Consider the following 23,486-nt stretch of genomic DNA (forward strand, 5'->3'; position numbering starts at 1 on the left):
ATCTCGTTGCTCCGTAGCAGTCTGTTTCCTTTTACCCGATTAACTCACGCGCTGCGGAGTAACCGGAATACCATGCAAAGGGCAGACTCTTCTTGCAAGAGCAAGCTCCACCACACAATTGAAACAACCGAATCGGACAATCGCTTCCAAGTGTTGTGACGGGCTGTGCCTGATGAATGTGGCCAAGCTTCGTGTTTTCTGACAGTGACATATTACATGAAGAAATCTGACCCATGACGGATGCATGAGCTCCAAGTGCGCTTCATGGGCCTAGCGAAGAGGGAGTCATTTGTTAACGTCAGCCAGTAAAGGTCTCCTTGGCTGAAATCTCCCCGCTCAGGGAGCTCGTTGCTGTGACTGTCTATGGTAAGCACTATTTGATGCAGTATGGCCACCACACAAGCTGTGTGAATAGACCGCGCTCTCCTTTACAAAATGCTGCTTCAAAACCGATGTTGCCCTTGGAATTCAGTACGTGGTTTCTGAAGTAATAGTATTTTTTTCTCCATCCATTTTGAGCTGTTTAGTGTCCTTTAACCACCTCTGGCATCCATGAATGCAGTCTCCGCCTTTCAGCGGTGGCCAGCCAGATTAGATGGAATCTTGTATCCAGCACCAGTCCCCCTTCGTCTACAGTTCCTTGCTTCGCTCAGTACTGAGGCTCGACTATTGTAGATGCCGCGTGGTGAAGGTAGTGGGTCTTTTGTGGCTCCCTATAGATGAACATTGAAGCTCTTGACAGCCCCCGTCCGTCCCTGTATACTAATCAACCAATCGCTTGCTTTATTCAACTATAATAGTCATAAAAGAGTACAAGATATTCACGAAATATAAGCTATATAAGACATATTAAAAACAGTTCAGTTAAAATACAAAATGGCATATCATTACAAAATAGCATATTATTCAAAAGGCCAGTTAAAAAGAATGTATAAGGAATTGTGAAGAACTCTACCCTTGCGCAAAAATAGAGACTAAAAGGGCGGACTACAAACATAAACCTAATAAACAAAGACACATACCTAAGAAATCCAAATGTCATTCATACGATATAAATAGACAGTGTTTGAAACCTATTAAACATGCTCTACTCTATCACACCATTTAAGATTAATCGATATTCACGTACGTAACCTACCAGTGTTATGTACCGTTACAGCCGTGTGCAACATTTCTGCTCACAATGCTCTGACAGCTGCATTGGTTTCACCCACTAGTTTCTACGGAATAGGTATAGGTGACTTTTGCTATTTTTGAGGTGTTGGACAGGAAAACTTTATGGCACATATATTTAATCATTTTACACGAAGGCGAGTTCTCCCCCAAACGTATGTTGTTTTTTTTTTAGCATTGTTCTGATTTCCAGAGGTCTCTGCTTTTTTTTTTTTTAATTGGTGGAGTACCTAATTAACTGCTAGTGACTGTGTTGATTGAGTACCGTATGAATGGATAATACTAACCCCTCTTAATAATACCTCTCAGTAACTGCAGTAGTTTGGTATAAAGTGGTATAAAAAGTAAGTTATTGGCATTAGATGGAAAGTGCCTCTGCTTGAAATGAACTCCTCTGGCATCCTACTTACTTTGGCCACCCTTCATGAAGGAGGAAAACCCCACAGTTGTCCCTTCTCACACCTGTCCTGTCACATTCTTAGTAAGTTGTTGTCATTCTCCTCTGGTGAATTATCGCCACACTACAAGGCCAGCAGCCTCAAAAATGACAGAAAACAATATTTGAGGTGCGAAATAAGTTGTTCTTCCCAATGCTTTGCCTTTCTTAACCCTTCTTACTTTGGATGTATTAATGTTTTGCAACCGAATTCCGGTCGCAAAACATTAATATTTTATAGACTAAACAAAGGCAGTGGTAACCTTTTTGTAAACTTGAAGGGGTCTCCTTCCCCTATGGGTAAGTTCACAAAAACATTTTTGGGAGTAGGCAGTTGTCCGCGAGACTACTGCATTGTTCTAAAAAAAAGTTTGTGAAACTTCTTTTTTTTTTTTTAAATGCATCCCATTTTCTTTCATTTTCAAGCACTCCCAGACATGGCATTCTGTTCACGCCAGTAGATCCCTGCCCCTGGGATGGCAATTAATTATAGTGGATTGTTATTTTCGATCCACCTCATTAATATTCATGCGATAGGTCAAATTGCTACCCATGATGATTCTGTATTTTGTGATTTGATACACGTAGGCTCGCAAAATACCATTGGATTCCCAAAATTTGATGCACGCATTTTTTTAAAAAAATTGCGAATCCTATCTGTGTGACTGCTTCCCCCCCCCCCCCCAGTACTTTCCATTGGAAGTTGTGCCATGCCAGCTTACTCGATATTGTGAATGTTTCATGCATATTTTCATATTTTAACAATGTTAATCATTGGATTGCAAACAAACGTGAGGCATAAGCTTCACGGAAGATAAATAACAAACTTTTGATGTCCTTGTGGCTTATTCAGAAAAAAACGTTTTGGTCGCTTCACAGCATCAGTTAGTAAAATGAATCTGTGGTGCGTGTTGTGCATACCTGAGCGAGATTGAATTAGATATCTTTCATTTTGAGCGCTTGTCCAACTAAAAATGGATTTTGAAGGGCTTTGTTGCATGTATATGTGACACAGGGCACAATACATGTTCGAGTCCGCGATCACATTTACTGCTAAAATCACATCCACCTCTAAAGCAGCTTACTCCTCTCACCTTCTTATGAGAGCTTAGCGCCATCGTGTGGCCAGTCATGAAACTGCTTTATAGTGAGCTTAGACTGCTAGCGTGTTCAAGCTAAGTGACGCCCCTCGTACCAAGTCGCTGAGGCAAGGCTTGATGGTTGAATGAATGATTACGAGCACAGAGTTATATTTTTGACTGCCTCAAAAGTGGTCGCCATGTACTGTAACCGTGGAGTTTAATAGAGGTTTGGCACATGGGATATACTGTTGTGTGAAGAATGTGTAAGGTGTTGGTAGTATGGACTGTTACTCAATCTAATTGTTTTTTTCCTTCTTAGAAAACACAACCAATAACTCGACAGGCCAGTCCCGAGCAGTCATTGCGGCAGCGGCCAGGCGACGAGACAACAGTCATAATGAATATTACTACGAGGAGGCGGAGCACGAGCGCAGAGTTCGAAAACGCAAGGCGAGGTATGCCTGAAAGAGGGGAATTGGAGCACAGCAGGATTGTCTTTCGGGGCAATGACCTCTGAACCGGCAGCAGAGCTGGGGCAATGACCTCTGAACCGGCAGCAGATCTGCGGCAGGGGCCGCTCACGTCAGTCTGTAGACTGATGTTAACAGTCCTTGAACCATCCTGGTTACCCTTTCAGACTCATATTTTTCTGTACAGATATAGGTGTGCATATATTTTGCCATGGCTTGCTTTCACCAGGTGACAAATTGCAGTTTATTATTAATACTTTATATTTAGAACAGATAGCTGGTAAAGGGATCCTCTTTCAAATACGTCAAATTATAAAAGTGTAACTGTTATGACCGTGCCTTAAAAGCTTGTCCTAATTGTAGCCATTGACATTTGCCTTTTCATTGCTGCTGACTCCTCGCGTAATCTGTGGAAAATTCATAACCTGCCAGCTAAGTAAATACTGGTGTTGCAGTGGTAAAATCAATTCTCTTTCATTTCAACTGAAGACGTGTCTATTAGGTCTCCACGAAACAGTAGCAATTTTTATGTTTCCCTTTACAAAATTCTCCACCCCTTGGAAAACTGTGCAGTGGGGCAGAATGGGTTTGGATACCTGTCCTCTGTGTGCTCCGATCTCACAAGATAGAATTCACGTCTTTGGAACTTGCTTTAAGCAATGCCTCATCTGGAATCGCACGTTTTAATTTATTAGATGTTCAATTGGTATACTAATGAAATTTTAGTTTCATTTCAAACCCAGAACCTTCAAGTACACAAGAATTTTTTTTTTTTATCTTAGTGCAAACATAGCCGCTTAATTAGTCACTCCACAGTGCGAAGACCATCAGCTGCCTTTTGTCTGTGAATGGTGACAGCAGGTGACTGAAGCCTTTGTTTGACTGTTGTAGTTAGGTCTGACCTCCAAGAGCAGTCAGTCACAAACTTTTGAGACTCCTGGGAGTTATTACAACCGTTGGATAAACCTTCCCAGGACCGTTCCGTTCAACAATCCACAAACTGATTAGTCCTTGCTGCTCTAAATTAAACCGGATTTGTCAATAACCACATCAAATACACATACCACCATACTAGGCCTTTGGCAAGTGAAAGTGACCAGATACATGCCTGCTTTTTAAATTGAGGACACTCCCAACATTGAATAAAGTATGTGCTGTATGTGAGTGATACCTCATTTTTAATTTGTGAGAACTTGGTTCTCTTTGCACGGTTGGGGACGAGTGAACACTGAGTGAGCCACAAAGACTCAGTGTTGTCTGTCACACACTTTTTTGTTTGACTTTCCACCTCTGTGGAATTCTAATATACACCTCTTTTTCTTTATTCTTTGTTAAGGCTACGAAAGCAACCGATGATAACATGGGCATACTGGCGAGTACCATCCAGCAGCCCTGTGGGTTTGCGCACGTGAGGTGCTTTCTAGCCTTTCTCACATCTTTTACATTTCTTTCACTTTCTCATATGTTGAGTTTGGCATACACAGTGATGTGAAGGTTTTATACCACCGTGGTATGTATATTTGATGTGGTTATTGACAAATCCTTTTTAAATTGGAGCAGCAAGGACTAATCAGTTCATGGATTGTTGAACGGAACTGTCCTGGGAAGGTTTTTCTAACGGTTGTAATAACTCCCAGGAGTCTCAAAAGTTTGTGACTGACTGCTCTTGGAGGTCAGACCCAGCAGTGATTATAATTGATGGAGTGGGGGGCGGTCTGACTTCTTTATCCCCCTGTTGGTTCCATTGTGAATGCGATTGTTGTAGTTATCCAGACTCAAAATAAATTTGCCTGGGGGGGTGACATTTTTGATTAGCTATGCACTGTCTATGATAGATGACCAAAGTTCCTCTCTAATAGATGAATATATGTACATGTATTGTTCTATTTGGTTGCTTGCTGTATTTGATTTTTTTTGTGGTCTTACCTTTCTTGTATATTTGTTGCTATTTCATTCTGACCTTTATCCTTTACATTCTTATAAAAAAAAGCTTTGTAGTTCAGGTGGGTGAGAAGCATTTTTTATTTTTTTAGGTACCATCCAAGATTATTTCTTTTTTTTCTTATTTCAGTCAATTTTATTAAGAGTTTTAAAATGAGGAGCAAAGTACATATACAAAATTATAAAATCATAACAAAAGGAAATTAAACATGGTTCCATTAAAGGTCATGCTTATTAGAGGGATGTGTAATATTAAAGAAAAGGGCGACGGACTCCATATGGAATCATGACGCTGACAAAGTTTTGTAGGTAAAGTAGAACAGAGATATGTCCTGTAATATATAGTTTATATAAAATAAAATATATAATGTACCTATGGACATGTTGAAGCATCTTAATACCTATTGAAACATCAATTTGAATGATATCTTGATACATTGAACACATATATGGTACCTATGGTCATGTTGAGGTATCTTATTACATATTGAAACATAAGTTAGGTATATACATCTAATTCAAGGTTTAAAGTAGGTCATAGTTAATTCTAAAACAATGTTGGTGAAACCTAAAAAAGAAGAAGAAAACGTAAGCTTAGATTGAAGTAGAAGATCTAAGGGAAGAACATTTATCAGCATTGATTAGATTATATGAGTATGACCCGACTTTAGGATGTGTCCTACCGTGGTCTATTTATCTCGTTGTTAACATTAGGACCAACCCAACCACAGAAGTAAACTATGGCTGTACGGTCATTCAGGGCAGATTGTAACTGAAGGAAATTGCGTCAAGTGGATCCCACATCTTTCTATTTGGTGAACGCCATGGCAATAGTTGTAGAGATATATTATCACCTCCTCTAAGAAAGGAGAGCCAGTCTTGCCACATCCTAATGGTGACCGGCGTAGCATTTTCACAATTATTAAAAATGAGTTTACAGCACGTGTAAGCATTAATTCCAATAATCCAAGATTATTTCTAAAGAGAAAAAAAAAACGCATAAACTTTAAAATAGTCGTACTTGGGTAGATTGTAGAATTGAAGATGCTATATTAAAGACTACTGTAGATGGATGCACTTTAGAGTTCGGAATAGTTTGATCAAAAATGTGTGCATCAGAGTTTGATTTTTTGGTTACACTAGCCTTATGTTGATGCATGTTCATTTAGCCCCCCTCTCTCTGGCATTGGCTGAAACCGAGCTTTTGCTACATGTGGCATGTTTTAGTTCATTGACAGTTTGAACTCTGTGGTGTAGCAATAGTGATGATATAACTAAAAGTTATATTCTCATTTTTGCATGTTACGTTGTCCCCTTTAATGTAAATTAGTTAGTGCTTTAAAAGGTGGTGCTGTCACTTAAATACAACATTTGCTTTTTGTTCAGTATTTGGAAATTGGTTATTTGTAGATCACTCTTGTGTGAAGTACGACATGAGCCAGGGATTGCCTTTAGTTTCGTCCTAATTTGGACTGTATCAACTACCTGTAGCGGCCTCTGTTGCCTGGGTGAAAGTAGAGGCCTGCATCAGCCAGGCCTTCAAACTGCTCCTTCTTGAGATGGCCAAGCAGCCTCTTACAATGGAAGCTTTGAGGCAACCATGTAGAGAGCAGGGGGGATTGGATAGGTACTGCAGAGACCTGCTTATGATCTGCAAGTCACAGGTTACAGTCAGACATGTTCATGCATCTTTCATCAATCCAGTCTTCATAGAAAGAGTAGAGTAATCACGCCATCTGACACTTAGTCCACGAATGCTGCTATCACGTGCACGCAATCAGTATGTACATTCTTCCTTATTAGATAAAGAAATAAGGAATATCGATCAGATAAAGATCTTCGAGCATTTTTATTATTTGTGCTTTTCCCATCCCATATGTGTTAAATTGATAAACAAGTTTATTAACAAAAAAATTGAATTTGTCATGCCATGTAGCTTTTTGTGACGTCGCAAAATTTCTATCTTTGCAACTTTCCCTAGTCTTTTTTTAAACTTTGCAACATTAAAGAATAGCAAAGGTAAAAAAAAAAGCTGGTAAAATTTAACGGGCTTAAGCCTTACAGTGAACATATTCCGCTGCTGCCGACGTCCATGAGTGGTTGTTAACAGTCACCCAACAGCAGAGGCTCACTGTAATTTCTCACCACCAGAAATCCTACCCTGCAAGTGGTGGGACATCTATTGACAAGTAAGGGCCAATGCTGGCTGCAAAGGAACCGCTCTTTACCCACTGCACTAAAAGCTGTCCAACTGCTTCCATTCGGGATCCAGTGTTGCGCCCTCAGTACATAACTGTGACTGCCCACTGAATGAATGCATGCATGCATGCAGACAGAAATCCTAGTCTTTGTGGGACGAACACCTGGATGGAGGCAGTCAGTCGTGCACCTTCAGGACCTTGCAGTGGGCCAGGTTGCCTGTATTTCACTGTGGGTGAAATCGCTAATTTTCATTTGTCTCTGTTAAGTGATACGTTTTCTGATTTCATGAGCGATGTTTAAAACTTCATCCACATTTATTCCCAGGAAAGCCTTTGCAAATCATGGATCACGTGGTTCTGGTTGAACTTGTACTAAAACATGTTTTTTGAGTTGATTGGTGACCATATCGACCTGCAGTTGTAATCCATGTCACAACATATTCCATTTCCTTTCAACAGGTTGGTGGTTGCCGTGGAAGAGGCATTTACGCACATCAAGAGGATGCAGGAAGAGGACCAGAAGAACCCCCGTGAAATCATGGACCCTCGCGAGGCGGCGCAGGCCATCTTTGCCTCCATGGCTCGGGCTATGCAGAAGTACCTGCGGACGACAAAGCAGCAGCCTTATCACACCATGGAGAGCATCCTACAACACCTGGAGTTCTGCATCACTCATGACATGACTCCCAAGGTTTGTTTGGCACATTATAGCCTCTAGAATTTCCACCCCTCCTGAGCCATAGCCTCAAGAGACCCCATGACCTCTGTGATGCTCGTAGCCTTTCTTACTAAAAATGAAATGACAGCTTCCAGATTGCAGAAAACGCGTGCTTACATAACTAGGAGTAGATGAAAGGGCCACACATGACATGAGGCCAACTGGCAGATATGCAGAGCTGTAACTTACAGAATTCCATACGTGCCAGCTAATTATATTCTTCCCTTTAACAACTTCTTTGCTGAGTGTGGTACAAATTATACTCTTACATCTTCCTCCTCATATTGTATTGCAAAATTTTTATTCAGATTGTGGTTAAGTGGACCCTTTTTCATTTAGGGCAATTGCTACATTTTAAGTAGATTGGCTGAATTAGGTCTTATGACAGTTGGTGACTTTTCTTCCTCTGTCAGGGAAATCTGTGCTTATTTTAATACCAAGTTAAACTGTTATATATGTTACTTCTTGCATTAAATGTATACGCAGTAGTTTCATAGCTCTTCATGACTTCTTTGCAGTCAGTGGGGATTATGCCATAGTTGGTGGGTTGTACACAGTAATCATTGAATGTATTGTGATGAACGACTTGGTCTGCAGCCAGGTAGTCTGTCTCTTAAAGGCCTGCAATCATCCCTTAAGGTTAACCCATCATTATCATCATGTTTGTCTTAAGTGTCTACAGTGAGATTTTATGTGTAAATGAACTCATGTAACTTGATGATGCTCCATGGCCGTTTGTCTGCTGTTTAACATATCTTTATTATTGACTGGTAAAAATATACATTGAAAGATTGATCTTCATCAATTAGGTGCCAGTGAGTGAAAGAACTGCAGTTCAAATCTTCATAATTTAGGACCGATAACCGGATTATTTAATATCCCTTTCTTTTCGAAACACATAGCAACTTTTTCTTTATTTCAAAGGAAGGAATGTTTATAAAAAGGGTGGGTTGAAATAATATCATGCCGTTACACATTCCAGTAAAACAGCCTTCCTTTTCCAACACGCACAGCCACATCGAGCTGGAACGTTCCTATTGGAGCAGGACCAAAGCTGATTTGCATATGTCTAGTCCGTCTAGAATGGCATTGTGGGGGCAAACAATCTGAATGACTGCTAGTGGCAGATAATAATTAAGACACTCCTTCCATCAGTTTGTTGTTTGTTGCAGAAGATGTCCTATATGCAATGGGCAGTACCACAAGAGGTACTTGCTTGCTGTGCCACAGGACTCAAGCTATACCTCCTGAACGAAACTCTTCTGGAGGGCACCGGGCCTGGCATTTCTGGCTGGACTGTGCCCATTGGAGCAGGACCAACACTAATCTGCATATGGCTGGTATTCGTGTGAAGTGGCTTAGTAGTCAAAAACTATTGTCTTATGTAAAGAGATAGTGATTGCCAGAGACTAAAGTTAATTCAAGCAGTCTCTTCATCACTTTGTTGTTTGTTATAAAGTTCATATACATGAGGACAGGCTAGAATTTATATATAGTACACAACTTAATGTTGTGTAAAGGAGCATATTGTGTGCCCCCTTCTGGGGTACCTAAAGTCCTCACTCTTATGGTGAGATTGGGTGCAGGAGGAGGGAGGGGCTGATTGATTTACTAATGACATGAGATGGCATTGTTGGTTTAGAAATAATCAATTGACTGCTTTGTTGTCATCAAGCTAGGAAGAAATGACTTGCAGATAAGAGTTCAAGTAAAAAAGCACTGTATTGTCATAAACCTTAGCAGAAGAAACATTTGGATTGATCTAATAGCTGTCCCGATCTCATATCAAAGTGAGATGCTTTGGGAGTTTTCCGCAACTCTTATTTTAGAGTGCTTGTTTTGAAGTTGAAGAATCAGTCCAAGAACCGCAATATTTTAGGCCTTGCAAAAGAATGTATTCTGGAAAAGTTTTCTTAAGCTTATGACCTACTGTAGTACTGTCCATACTGAGCCGAAATATGGTGTAGGAATTCATAATTCCAGGTGAAGGTTGACAGCCTTTGGATAAGTGAAATGGATCATCAAAGAGTGCGGTTTAATCCACACAAGAGTACAACGTCCAATACCATAGTGCTCAGAAACTTAAGATGAAGTACTGAATAAAACGTGGCTTATTGCCTCCAAACACGTTTTTATTTTAAAATTGTCTGCTTTTTGATCTCTTGCTGTCACTATCTTATCATTACTCTCCAATTAGTAATACTTATGTTGTTATTGTTATTATCTTGCTGCACAACATATCATCTCTCTTGCTAGGGTGGAAGCTCACATTCCCCATGGCTCTTCACTTGGTCACTGTGTGAGCTGTTCTGTGGCTTTGCTTTCAGTTGAGAGGGGCATGTGGCTAAGCATTTTATCGATGTGGATGAGTGTGGCAAGAACAGGTACACAACACTTTGGCCCATCGTCCCTTTGGTGAAGGAAGTAGCTTTTTAGGTCTCGCCTGGCGATAGCAGCGCATGCGTTGCGCTCGCCATGCGAGTGCCATTTGCGATCGATTCTTCCAAAGCTCGTACGGATGGACAAAGATGGCTGCTCTCGCCATTCAACCAAACCGAACAACATGCACGCGTACGTACGGACAGTGGACAGTCCGACGCCATCTTGTGCCAAGCTTTATGTTGTCATGGCAACTAAGCTGCTGCTTCGCGTATGAAGCTATCTTTGTTTGGCGTAATGTAGGAGGGTGTGCTGCTAGCTCAGTTTACGGGAAACGCTGGCTCCTCATTGACAATCTTACCAGCTCCTCCCTCCCCTTCCCCCTCATCCAAAAGCAAACTCCTCAGAGTTGCGCTGTTCATTCTTAATGGGCTTCATGAGGCGCGCCGTAGATTTCATTGGACCTAATGTCGCGTTACTTTTTTTGTTTGCAATCAATGCTCCCGCGCCGTTTCTCGCTTGCCCGCCACTCTCTCCTTCCCTTTACGTATATTTATGTTCTGCTCCAAGTAAAGGCGCTACGCTTGTCGTGTTGCCTTCACTCCCGCCCCCTCCCGTTGTCCTTGTTTACCACTCCCCTAGTCCCTATTTTATGTATACATGCTGTCAGAGGATTGATATGTGTTTGCATCCTCCCCTCACCCCGTGTAGCTCCTCTGTTCGTCACCCACACTGGGCGCTGCACCACAGGCTTCTGGCTCTTTCTTGTGGTAAACTTTAAAAATGCTATGCTTCCGTGCACACAGTTGGCTAAATGGTTTTACCACAGCGTCGCTCCCCCATTCAGACATGGATACGGAGAGACTGGAGGCTGTGAGACTGTGGACTGAGTGGTGGAGGCAGCTCTTTAACTCCTCCCTTCCTGCCCCCTTAATCATTAATCCTACCCATGTCTTAGTAGCGTATTAACCATACTCATCCCAGATATTACAGTGATAAAGAGGCATTTCATGTGCTGTAAATCGACAGAGCTTCAAAGCGCTACTAACTCATGTTACCATTATTTCAGCAGGTCACTCCTGTTAGCCTTTATTAATGTCCACGAGCAATAAGTATGCTATGCCAAGTTTCGGGGATACAGCCTAGGGGTGAACATATTTCACTAGTACATGTGAGCACTAATCCACGAATATATCTTAGAGATTTATGGTCTCAGACGGAGCACGAATTTCAACTGCGGCATGAACAATACATTCTTGCAATACAGAGAGGACCTTTTTGCAGCAGATACTTCCGAAATTACTAGCGTTGTATGACTTTTTTAATGAAGTCCATTGTTGTGTTAATTAAAAACAATTGCGGATGGAGGTGGACCCGAATTACGCTGATGCCTTGGTTTTTAGACATCCAAAGTTGCTATGAGTTTGTCTATCAGGGTATTGAAAAACATAAAAGAGCAGTGAGGAAAAGAAAGGGGTTTCAACGTTTTAAGGCATGGGCAAAGTGGGAAATTACCTAGTCCCCAGCTCCTCCCCCAAAGAAACGTAACTTTCTATTTTGCACCAGTCTACTCTATTTCATTATGTTAACTTCTGGCCTACATTTACTTCTGATTGTCTCTACTCTGTCATCTTAAGTATTTTTGGTGTTCCGGCAAGACATTTCAACAAAGTGTGACATAACATTTAGTGTTCGTGGCATCATGTGGTCTTGAATTAGCAGGGAATTGGCAATAACATTTAAAGTTTTTACAAGCGAGGCCCCAAAAGTATGACTTGCTTGAGGCCTCCAAAATTCTCAAGATGAAACTGGATGGGGGGGCACATTAACCTTAGGGAGAGTACAAACAGGTTCTGGGGAAGCTCAAGGCAAGCCACCAAAAGGTAACCAGCATTAAAAATGCAATAGGTCTCGTTATTTATTAAGTTAAAGCCATTTGCTTTGCTATACAATACCATTAGCAAAGCAAATGGCCTTAACTTAGTCAAAGGCGAGACCTATTGCATTTTCAATGCTTGTTATTCTGCTGCGATGTAGTTAGCAGCAGTGCTTGGAACCTATATCCTATCACAGTCTGAGATGAGCCACATGTATGTGGGCATTTTGCATGACACCAAAAGCAGAGCAAATGTACCTTTGTGAATAAGGCCCTCTTTGTTTGTGACAAAACTGGCATACCTGAAGCCATCTTGATGGAATTAAAGCTGTAAAACGTAATGATGTGACTTTAATCAATACCATGTCTTTCCCTCTCCACTATGGACAGCATGGTGAGATCCCATTCTCTTGTGTGAGTTTAGGATAGTTATGGTTCTTAGATCTGAGTTCTGCTTCTCGTCATTTGACCTAACATGTTTAGTAACTGTTCTTTACATACATGGTTTGATTTGGCACACAGACCTACAAATTGAAACTATTCAAGTCAGGACCCTGTAGCCGAATTCAAACACATTCATTTGTTTGCCTGAACACCGAAACCACATACCTCATATCTCTATTTTTGCCGATGTGGATCTGGCATCTGCGTGGGAGATGTAGAAGGTCCACAAGATACACTTAACCTAAAGGTTGCAAGCTAATTCTTGACAATGTGTTCTAGGCTGGTGGGACATTATAACATTCAGACACATATCCTCATTCCCCAATACCTCTCAGACCTCAATGACTGTTACGTTTTGTAGGTATGTCTCTTCTAGATGTTGCCTTGAGATGGTCAACACCTGGACCAAGGCGAATTGGTTAAATTAAAAGATGTTATGACTGCAATGAGTAGTTTGATCTGAATGAACTACATGAAAGCCTTTACCTTCGGAACTGTGCATTGCTATGGGCAGCAGAAAAGGGAACAGAGGAGGGTTATTATTTCCCTGCATTTATTTGCAGTCATGTGTATGTGCAATCTATGAATAAGCACTAGCATATGAGAAGGGGGCATTTCTTTTGGGAAACAGTAAGTTCTCTTCACATCCTATCGGCTAGAGTAGTTCGAAGCGAACAATAATAATTCAAGGTCAGCTGGAGCTGAGTTTAGATGATATAGAGTTCTGGACCCTCAGTCTCTCTTGTGAAGGAATTTTTTAACATTGGCTTCTGGTACCATTAGCCTTTGGATCTGTTAATGCAGATTTTTGCCGAGGTGAGGATACCTAGCTGGAGGTTTCCCATCTTTCTTAGTAGGAAATTATCTAGCAAATCAGATTCATGCAAACAGAATAACATCCAAATCAACCCATTGTACATAAAGATGATATGTTTTTCCCCTTCATAACGTTCTACTCCTAGTAGTTCACTTACTCCATGTGCTCATCCTCTCAGCTAACTATAAATGCAGGCCAAAATATGATCTTTACAAGTAACTTTACTCCCACTGCCAAAGTCAGATGTTTTAAAAGGTATACTACTCTAGAATTATACGACTATTACTCCTAGCCTTTGTATTTGGAACAACTTGCATATTCATTTTGATTCTGTCCTGCTCTTTATATAAACGTAGGTAAATTACAACACGGAGTTTAACACTGTCTTAAAAATTATTAATTTAAAAGCACTTTCTGTAATGTGAAAAAGACACCGTGATGTTTTTTTGTTTCTCAAAATGAAATGGTTTTCTGCACATTGATGTTTCTGAACTAGGCATAGGCATTTTTCTTCTGCGCTTACACAGATAATTGTTTTTTCTGTATAAAATGTACTAGCCCTTTGCACACCTAATAGTAATGATGACGTATAGCTAAAAAACACATGACTTCCATGAGTAAAGATATGGAAATATTGCCAGAAATAATTGTACAAATGTTTAATGGAACGTCAATAAAAACTCCACTTTCAGTTTTCGAGCAATGCTACTGGGATTCTGGACATAAATTCATAGCTTCTTAACCTGACCACTCTGTTGAAAATGGCTAAAAGCATCTAGTAAATGTTTGCTTTCGACTGGATTTAGAAGTATAATTGGATTTTCATGTCTTGTCTTCCTCCCATACAGGCTTTTCTAGAGCGATACCTTGGTCCAGGACCCACCATTCAGTACCACAAGGAGCGCTGGCTAGCCAAGCAGTGGACACTGGTCAGCGAGGAGCCTGTCACTAATGGCCTCAAGGACGGTGTGGTGTTTGTCCTCAAACGTCAAGACTTCAGTTTGGTTGTTTCCATAAAGAAGATCCCTTTCTTTAAACTGTCTGAGGAGTTTGTGGACCCCAAGTCACATAAGTTTGTCATGAGACTGCAATCGGAGACATCGGTTTAGAGGAAGCAAAGTAGATTTCCATGAATTAAGGCAATGGAGGGTCCAGTGTGTAATTGGAGACACAAGGGAGACAGATACATAAGTCACTGCGTTTTTGTCTCCTCTTTTGTCTATGGTATCTGCATTTTTACCCCATGTTTGTCCTGCTTTTCACACAGTTCCTTCTCATCCGTCCAGTGTCTCACCATTTAACCTGTGTTTGGCTAAAGAGAACTCCTCTCTATACCAAGCCCTCTTTTGGGGACCCACAGTATAATGTTCCAACTTCAAGGATTTGAGATGGACCCCCTCCGTTTGCTCATCTTTTCATGCTCCTTTACCCTGCCTTTCTTAATGTGATGGGTAGGTTTATAGCAAACAACTGCCAAACACCCTCACTATCTTGTCTCAAAGGTACTGATTACCACTACTGCACTGAGTGACTGATCGTGCTCTGAAGCTTCCATTAATCTTTTTTGGGAGTTCTATCAGGAGCACTTGGCCGTGTTGAGTAGCTGTGCTTTGAGCACTGTTCAGCAAGGCTGACGCAACAGAGGGATTAACGTGGTGCCGGAAGTTGAGGGCTATACCCCATGTTTATCTGGATGTATATTGACTTTCTTTTATTTCAACATCATCGGTGCTGGCCCAAATGCTCCACATTTCTGTCCTGGAGCATCTTGTATTTCTCCGTTCCCTCAGTGTTCTCCAGATGCAACATTTTATTAATCCAACTACATGATCCATGCACAACACTTTGAGGAGAAGAGTCCCTTGAATTGAGCGCTGCTATACGACTCCAGGAAATTTTCAGTGAGGGATAAAAAGACATCAAGAAACATCTAGCTACTTGCAGTAAAACTGAAATGAAACTTCAAGTGTCTGACTTTGTGACACTGATCAGAACTGACCACTAATGCCCATGCATCCGGTGCAAAGCTGTGAGGATTTGAACCAGAATCCTGTATATGTACATAATGTTGACTTTTTTTTATATTGTCCTTTTTTAATAGTGAATTACTGTATGTGGGTTGTGGACTTTGAAGAATCGCACATTCCGATTTAGAAGTGCTTTTTTTGCCTGATTCTGCCTTTTACCAGTGGTTTCTCACCTCCCCTGTCTTCCGAAAACTAATCATAATGAAACTCTGAAAAGAACATTAAGAGTTAGAGTGGCCACTCTTTAATACAGAGGGTTGACAAAGCAGCATAAGAATCTCAACAGAAGTTAGGGTGGATGTTCTGGTAGCAGTACTTTTTTTCAGCTGGCTAGCATATAACACACACCTCTTTTCCTAGGTCGTAAATTCTAAAATCTAAAAATTACACCCAAGATGAATTTCTCTCTCTGACTTAGCTTACTCATTCACAAATTAAATGTGGCACACATCTGCAGACACTAAGGATGGTAGAAAACAGACTCTGGTCCTTCAACTGGGATTATGTGTTTTTCCATGCACAATTTAAAAGAGATGGCTGTTTGTGTAAATAAGTCTGGAATCTATGAGGATATGATTGTAATACAAATCTTTTTTTATTTGTCCCTGGTATAATATCGACCTCTTGCCGACCCCGTTCATTTAAACTGACCACTCATAGTTGCAGTTTACAGCTCAGTGGTTTAAACTTTTACATTTTACATCTTCGTCACTATGGGCATTTTGGTTATTTTTGTTACAATTATTACACTTGGTCCCTCTCCTTTTTTTACTTTGATCTCAAGGTCAGAACAAACAGCCAATTATTCACATTGACATTTAGCTCTAATAAATTGACAGTGTGTTTATTTTTTATCTTTCAGTTAAACTGTTCTCAAGTGCTGCGATATACTATTTAACTGATACAGGCACGGTTACCTTGACACAAACCATTGCTTAGATAGGTTGTTGTTTTTCTTGAGCAAGTCTCCTATTAAAAAAATTAAAGTTTGCTTACTATCAAAAGCATTGTTAAGTAGGCTAGAATATGTTGCAATAATGCCTGTGTTCATAAGCAAATGAATTGAGATTATGAAGAATAATCTGAACAGCATATGGTTATAACTAGAAAGATAAAAATTTAGTCTGTGTGAGTTGCAAATCAAATTGGTGAAATATGAACTCTGTACAGTGATTTAGTGCGTTGGGGGAATTAACACAGCATTGATGAACTGTAACAAAGTATATACTAACTTAAACTATTGGTTGGTCAAGATTATACAAAAAGTCCTTCTTTGCAATTTGTCCCTGTAATACACCATCTGTAGAACTTAATTCCAAGCTGTGGATATAGAAAGTTAACAAATCAGAAAAGAAGCAGTAACAGCAAATTTCTTGTTTTTGTTGGCTTTTTTCGTGGTAACTTTAGATTGTCAGGCACTGCCTGAACAGGAAACCGAATCCTCTTTGTCGAGTTGGCTACTTGTTTTGGATTACCTGTTTGGTATCAGTCAACCTCTCCTTTCTACGTTCTTTGTGGAAAATGTATTTCTGTAAATCTTTCCTGCCAATAAAGTGCAGGAATTACCATGTTTGTTCTTTCCCTTTCTATGACTTTAATATTCATGGATAGCATTGGTCATTCCAAAACCTTTTTATGCTTCCAAAACCTTTTTATGCTGTTATGGAGGTCCAGTAGACTTGGAAGAATGTTTTGGGTAAAAATGCTTGACAAACGTTCAAAGACTGGTACTGTTTGTGTGTACTGCTTTTGCAAGGGATCGTCCTGGCTAAGGTTGGTGCTAAGTCGGTACCCCTAAGGGCTGTCACTGCCAGATGACTTCACTGTGATTTCATAGGGTTGTTCCTAGCACTAAAATCTTGTTTTAATATGAATTCAAAGATGTCAAAATCATGACGTTTACTCAACTTTTTTTGTACCAATTATATTTGTTTTCATGATACTACAAAAGGTTTATATATGTGGTATGGTCATGGGTTTTGTTGTAAATTGGTATATAAAGTGAATTTCCAGCTAAAGTGAAACAGTGGAGTTGAGAAGGAAAAACACCTGTTTTTAAGGGTTCACTTGTTTATGCGCATCAGATGCTGATATGTACTTCTGCCCTCCCCATGGTGCTTTATTGCCTACTCGTTTTTCTCCGGAGAGCAAGAGTGCCATTTGTCATGCAAAGATAAAAACAGGTAATGTTACTTTTGCATTAGTGTAGGTTAGCACACATTTTTGGCACAATTTGTATCCCAATTTATGCACACTTTGCAACCATTCATGACCTTTGTTTTTCAGAAATATTCCTTTGATGGTAAGAGATGAAAATAGGCAACGTTTGTAAAAACTCACTATAATTTGAGCCCTTTCTAAATTGTCACCAGCGAGCAAAACTTTGCAGCTATTATTCACCTGTCATCGTGTCTTCTCTCCTCCTCCAAGATCCAGTAATCTCCTTCTTGTCTCCTTTACTAATCTTCATTGTTGTTTCTTTTCAAACTCATGTGGGCATTTTATGCCATTTTCCTCCTTTTTGCCAAGTCTCCTGCCTGGCTATAAATTCTTACTCTTACTCAGACCTGATTAAATTATCTGTTTAAATGCTTTGATTTTCTTCTACACTTCCACATTTTGTATGTTTTACATTTTTTGTAGCTTTTAAATCTCTCTGGACTGCTTGGATGCATCAAAGAATTGCACTGAACAATAAGCAATGAGCATCCTCTCCTGAAAATGTAATGAATCAGTTTTTAAAGGTAGAACTTTGCATTGCCGAACAAGTCGGAATTTCCTGCCTTGTATTTGAACGTTTGTCACTTCTTTATCAGCCTTTCTATCTTGTTTATATCTCAACCCTGATGTGACAATACTTTTGAAATGTAATGATTTACTGAAAGATTTAGTGTGTTGTGCAAAAGTCGATAAAATGCTTGGTACGCGAAAAATGCGCTACTCTCCTTCGTACCAGGCCTTTAAAACACGCATTTCGGATGGCAATCTCCTGATTTCGCTTTCGGACAGACTAACTACAACCTGAAGTTTTCACTTATTTTGTTTATCTTTCATGTTTACGGACTCTTTCTCGATCAAGCTTTTTCTTGCATTGATTTAATTTCCTGGAATTTGAGGTATTACATTTCCCCTGCAGCTAGAGTGGTGCTGTAATTCATATCTTTCGATTAATTTCTTCTCAAATGAAGGTTTGAATACCTTTAGAATTTTTCTTGGGTACTATTTTATATTTCCTGTTCTCTGTCCCTACTGTCAATTCACAAATTGAGTGTGCTTTATTGTTCGATACCCATGTCTGCTAATTTGGGTTTATTGGGTGGAAGAGAACCCTGATGTATGAAGAATCTACCGTGCTAGATTAGAGAACATTTTTAAATTCTTAGTCTTTCCCATTTTCCTCCATTCCAACTCTTTGAAACATATTGAAGGGATATAATTTTATTTTGTTTTGAAAAATTACAAAAACATTCGAGTAACACTCTTTTAGGAATGCCTTAATTCCTTGCAGTCCAGCTTTTTTTGCATGTCTGTTTCTCCTCTTGTACAGCCGTTGGTGGACCTGAATTGATTAACTTGGCAGTGTGGAAGGCTTTTTCACCGTAGTTTGGAGGAGTAAATCATTATGGCTTAAGTAATCCATGCTGTCAAGGTGGCAGACACATAATTTATGGTGATTCACAGCAAATGTCAGCCAGTCTCCCAAACAGTTGCTGCAGGTGACAAATCTGAACTGCCTCTCAACTTTTAATTCAGGCAGTATACTTTAGATTCTTTCCCTAACTATCTTCTCATGCCTCAGCTTTCTTGGTCACACCCTCCCATTTATTACCCACCACATTGTTTTCTGGCCAACCATCATTTAGAGCATTTCTGCTGATTCTGTTTTCTGCATCAGTGAATAATTAAACCCGCACACATTTCTATTGTGCGCCATCCAGGGCAGCTGTGAAAGACTTTGTCATGTGAGATTGTAATGTAGTTTTTTCCACTTTTACATCTAAGTTTTATTTTTAACAGAACTGATTTTCAATTGTGCATGCCTGTAGAAAATTGTAAAATGTAAAAATTGTTTTTTTAATATATATAAAGCCTGTTTTTACAGTTTGCAGTGAATCTAAGCATTATGGCCATGTTAGAGTTGTTGTCTTTTTCTTAAACCTAGAAACTAAAACTACATTTTTTTTTACAAAATAAAACATTTGAATTTTATTTTTTGTGTTTGTTCATTATGTAGATGCAAGTTTATTCAAAAGTATTTTACTACCGATTTTATGCTTTTCATAATGACGGTATGTGATTGAGGTTAAATAATAGTACCTCATCCGAGAACTGTATGTTTATAGAGGAGTTTTGGTATTTGTACCCTGGCTAGTCTTGTTGTCGTGAGAGGAAATGGGAATTCTTAAAATCCTCTAGAGCAGACGTCTCCAACCAGTTGATCTGGCGCTACCAGTAGCTCACAGACACCTTCAGAGTAGTTTGCAGGCTAGAGTTCATTTTTAGTTAAGCACAGAGTCACATTTTCCTTTTAAAGTTAAGGGAAGGCTGTGTTTATTTTACATTATTATCTTCAGGATACAGATAGCAGGGCACGATAATGAGCAGTGCTGATGTGATATATATGACACAGGGCACACAGGTGAAGAACTGAAGTATTTAGATCTTCAATAAAAATCCTGGTCAACTCAATATTGGAGCATTAGAACTAAATGTTTCTGAATGCTTAAAAATTCAAGAAAATTAAAATGAAAAGTTAGCTTACTGATTAAGTTACCTCTTCATTTAAATTTTATTCAATTTTATAGTGTTGCCTTATGCTCTCAGTGGCCAGTAGACACTGCCATATTTATAACTGAAAGATACTGCCATTTATTTTCAAACCGGAGAAATTTAAAGTGGATAAAAATGTTTCTATGAAACACTGAGTCAGTTTTTCTCCACTTTCACTTACGCCATTTACATCTTAATATTTTACGAAGCATATTTCTTCACTTTAAATTTCTCCTAGTGTGTTTTAAAAAAAAAAAATATATGGCACCATGTCTACAGGCCACTGAGTGCAAAATGGCTGCTGTTTGTAAATGTGACACTTTGAAATTGGAGAAGATTTAAATTATGTGTTTTATGGAATCCATATAAACAAAGTTAACTCTTCAGTTTAATTTTCTCCCATTCCAAAGTGTTGCATGTAAACAGCAGGCATCTAATTACCAGTGGCTGGTAGACACCCTGTCCTATTTATAACTGAAAAATACAGCTTTTTTTTAAGAGGGAGAAATTTAAAGGGCAGAAAACTGTTCCATAATATCAAACATGTTTGCAGAACATTTTTCTCCACTTTAAATTTTCCCATTAAAGAAAATGGTTGTATGTTTGTGTTATACATTTATTAGTGACTCATAGAAGAGGGACTGGAGGCGCTTATAATGTCCAGCATACATGCCCCTACAATAATCAATACAGGAAAGTATGCAGTATCTAAGAAGTGAAGAGGGAGAGGACAACTGAAGTGGGTGGTCCACATTCCAAAAGTTATAGGAGGAATGGGGTATTCCTCCTATTGGCATTAGGGCCCTCACATACCCGGCAGGGTGTCATGCTTCATCATAGGACATGCTCCTCGTCAGGTTGCCGCTGCAATACCGGACGGGCTCCCTGTGAGGGGCTGTTCGCTGGAGATCTTTTATTCCAATGTGCCATTGGTGCCATGTGGGTATGGGGCCTTGGTGTGTAGATGGATGTGATGCATGTGAGTGCTCTGAGTGGTGATTTAAAAAGGGATATGCAAGTTCTCCAGAGAATTATTTTAATCAGTGAGACTTTCAACCCAATTGAAAACCGGTTGGGGCACTGCTGAAGAAATGTGTCTGGGATGGCGCAAAGTCAAATGGCCAACATGTTTCGTGCCTGAATAGTCCTCAGATCTAGTGGCAATTCGTCAGGACAAACACTCTAAAAAGCTATCTACACAGTGGTTGGTTGTCTGGTAATGTGACCCTGATTAACCAAACCTAAAACAGACTGTGTGGTACCTGAATTTGGATGACTGACCTATAAAACCAAAATATTATACATTAGACATATAAATAATCGATACAGTCCAAAGTAAACCATGAGTAACATGGAGTGTCCCCTCGAGATATGGCATACAGTAAACCCTTTGTGATATATTGTTAATAAAAAGTGTCAAGCACGTTGGTTAAAAAGAGCTAGTTGTTAATTGGCTCATTAAAAAAGTGTTGTGGAACAACCACCCTAGTAGAAGAAAAATATATGACCCTCATCCCTTTGGGGTTGGCAATAATCAACAACAACTCTAGGCAGGGAGGACACCGGGAAAAACCTAGTGTCCTAAACGGAGTCGTCCAGGGAAGAAAACAGAAAGGTGTATTTTTAGCAATTACAATGAAAGCAATGAAGTAAGCAGAGAAAGGACAAGGTAAAGTCAGCGCAGAGCTACCATGGTGGTCAAGAGTTCAACAGGGATACTCATGCTTGCTTAGCGGCAAGTACGCCATCAGACCTACCCCCTCACTGCCGGAATCGGGCCGGTATGGAGTAAGTCTGGGGCCACTTGTTTTCTACTCTATGGCATGGTGAAAGTAGGCGGAGACCGTGGGGGGTATAGACTAGAATGTAATTGGGCACACTGAGGGGCGGAATTGGCCGCAATCTTGAACTGTGTCATAGATGCTAACTATACTATCTCTCTGGGTAAACCTACTCGGAGAGATAAATGAGCGCCATTTTAAAGCATGTCGATGCTAATGAATAGCAAGGTATTATATAGTCTGGAATGAATCATTAGGTAAAAGCAACAAGTAAGGTTTAAGGTATGAAATGTGGAGGTAGTGGAGGACCCGTAAGAATGACTGGCCTCTATTGTTGGAGTGATAGCATCATAAATATTCCCATGTTTGCAAATGGTATTGCATATTAGCAATCGAAAGGAAAAGTTAGAATGGTCATGTTGATGCCTTGGTGGTGTTTGAAAAAAGTCTGCAGTAAGCCATTCTCTACGACCCAAGGTGAGGATCGGGAAGTAATGTGGAAAACCGGGGATGGAATGGTAGTATGGCTACCTATGGTGTAAGCGTTCGAACCATAAGATTATGGTTTAGTTTAGTATAAAGGTCTACTATTGTGATTAGTGACGCACCGATTAAAAGTATTTCCTTGGACCGCTGTCAGTGTGTGTTATAGGCCTGGATCCTTATGATAATGCAGCTCAGGAGCAAAGGGTCATCAAGTGATCGTGATCTTGATAGGTGCTTAGTAGTACACTGCGTTATCTGTAGAGCTCACTCCAGGGGATTTCCTCATTCAATCCCAATTTGTCTGTTGAAAGACACTAAATCCACCTCTGCTCATTTTGGGGTGTGCCTCGATTATGCCCAACGTAAACTGTCTGGTGTGTGTTTATTCTGGTCGAAATGTGTGCACATCTTGGTGTTCAGTTTATGGCAGCGAATGTTGCTACGATGTTCCATGATGCGGGTTTTGACCATCCTGTTGGTCGTCCCAATGTAGCGTAAGTTACACGGGCATGTGATGGTATTGCAGGTGTTGCTGGTGTTGCAATTGGTATGTGCCCTCAATTCCCATTTAAATGAGCTAGTGAATTCAATCTCTTTTTTAACCTCCGTCAGTGAACAGACTGTGCAGGACCCACAGGGATAGTGTCCTTTAACGGGGAGGAGCCCCCATAAGGGTCTTTGTGGGTTTGGGGTGGTTAGCCGAGGTCTAGTATGAACTAGCATGTCTTTGAGGTTCTTGGTGCGTTTAAATGCAAATCTCAGAGGCTGCACATCCAATGTGCCAGTCTGTAAAATACCCCAGTGTTTTCTAATGATCTTGCAAATTCTGTTGGAATCTGGAGTATAAGTCGTTACACAGGTTAGAGTGTCTGTAATTTGTTTCAG

The 23,486-nt window shown here is 40.0% G+C and overlaps 1 protein-coding gene across 1 annotated transcript in view; it reads left to right on the plus strand.

Annotated features, from left to right (window-relative positions):
• VANGL2 (VANGL planar cell polarity protein 2) overlaps positions 1-19,773 on the plus strand; it is a 243,264-nt gene extending 223,491 nt beyond the window's left edge. Inside the window, exons 7-9 of the mRNA XM_085639978.1 lie at positions 3,011-3,146; positions 7,763-7,994; positions 14,386-19,773. Of these exons, the coding sequence (XP_085496104.1) occupies positions 3,011-3,146; positions 7,763-7,994; positions 14,386-14,646 (629 nt within the window). The 3' untranslated portion in view covers positions 14,647-19,773. The remainder of the gene's footprint in view (positions 1-3,010; positions 3,147-7,762; positions 7,995-14,385) is intronic.
• Positions 19,774-23,486: the final 3,713 nt, after the last annotated feature.

This window comes from Triturus cristatus, chromosome 12 (genome assembly GCF_964204655.1).
Source record: "Triturus cristatus chromosome 12, aTriCri1.1, whole genome shotgun sequence".
NCBI lineage: Eukaryota > Metazoa > Chordata > Amphibia > Caudata > Salamandridae > Triturus > Triturus cristatus.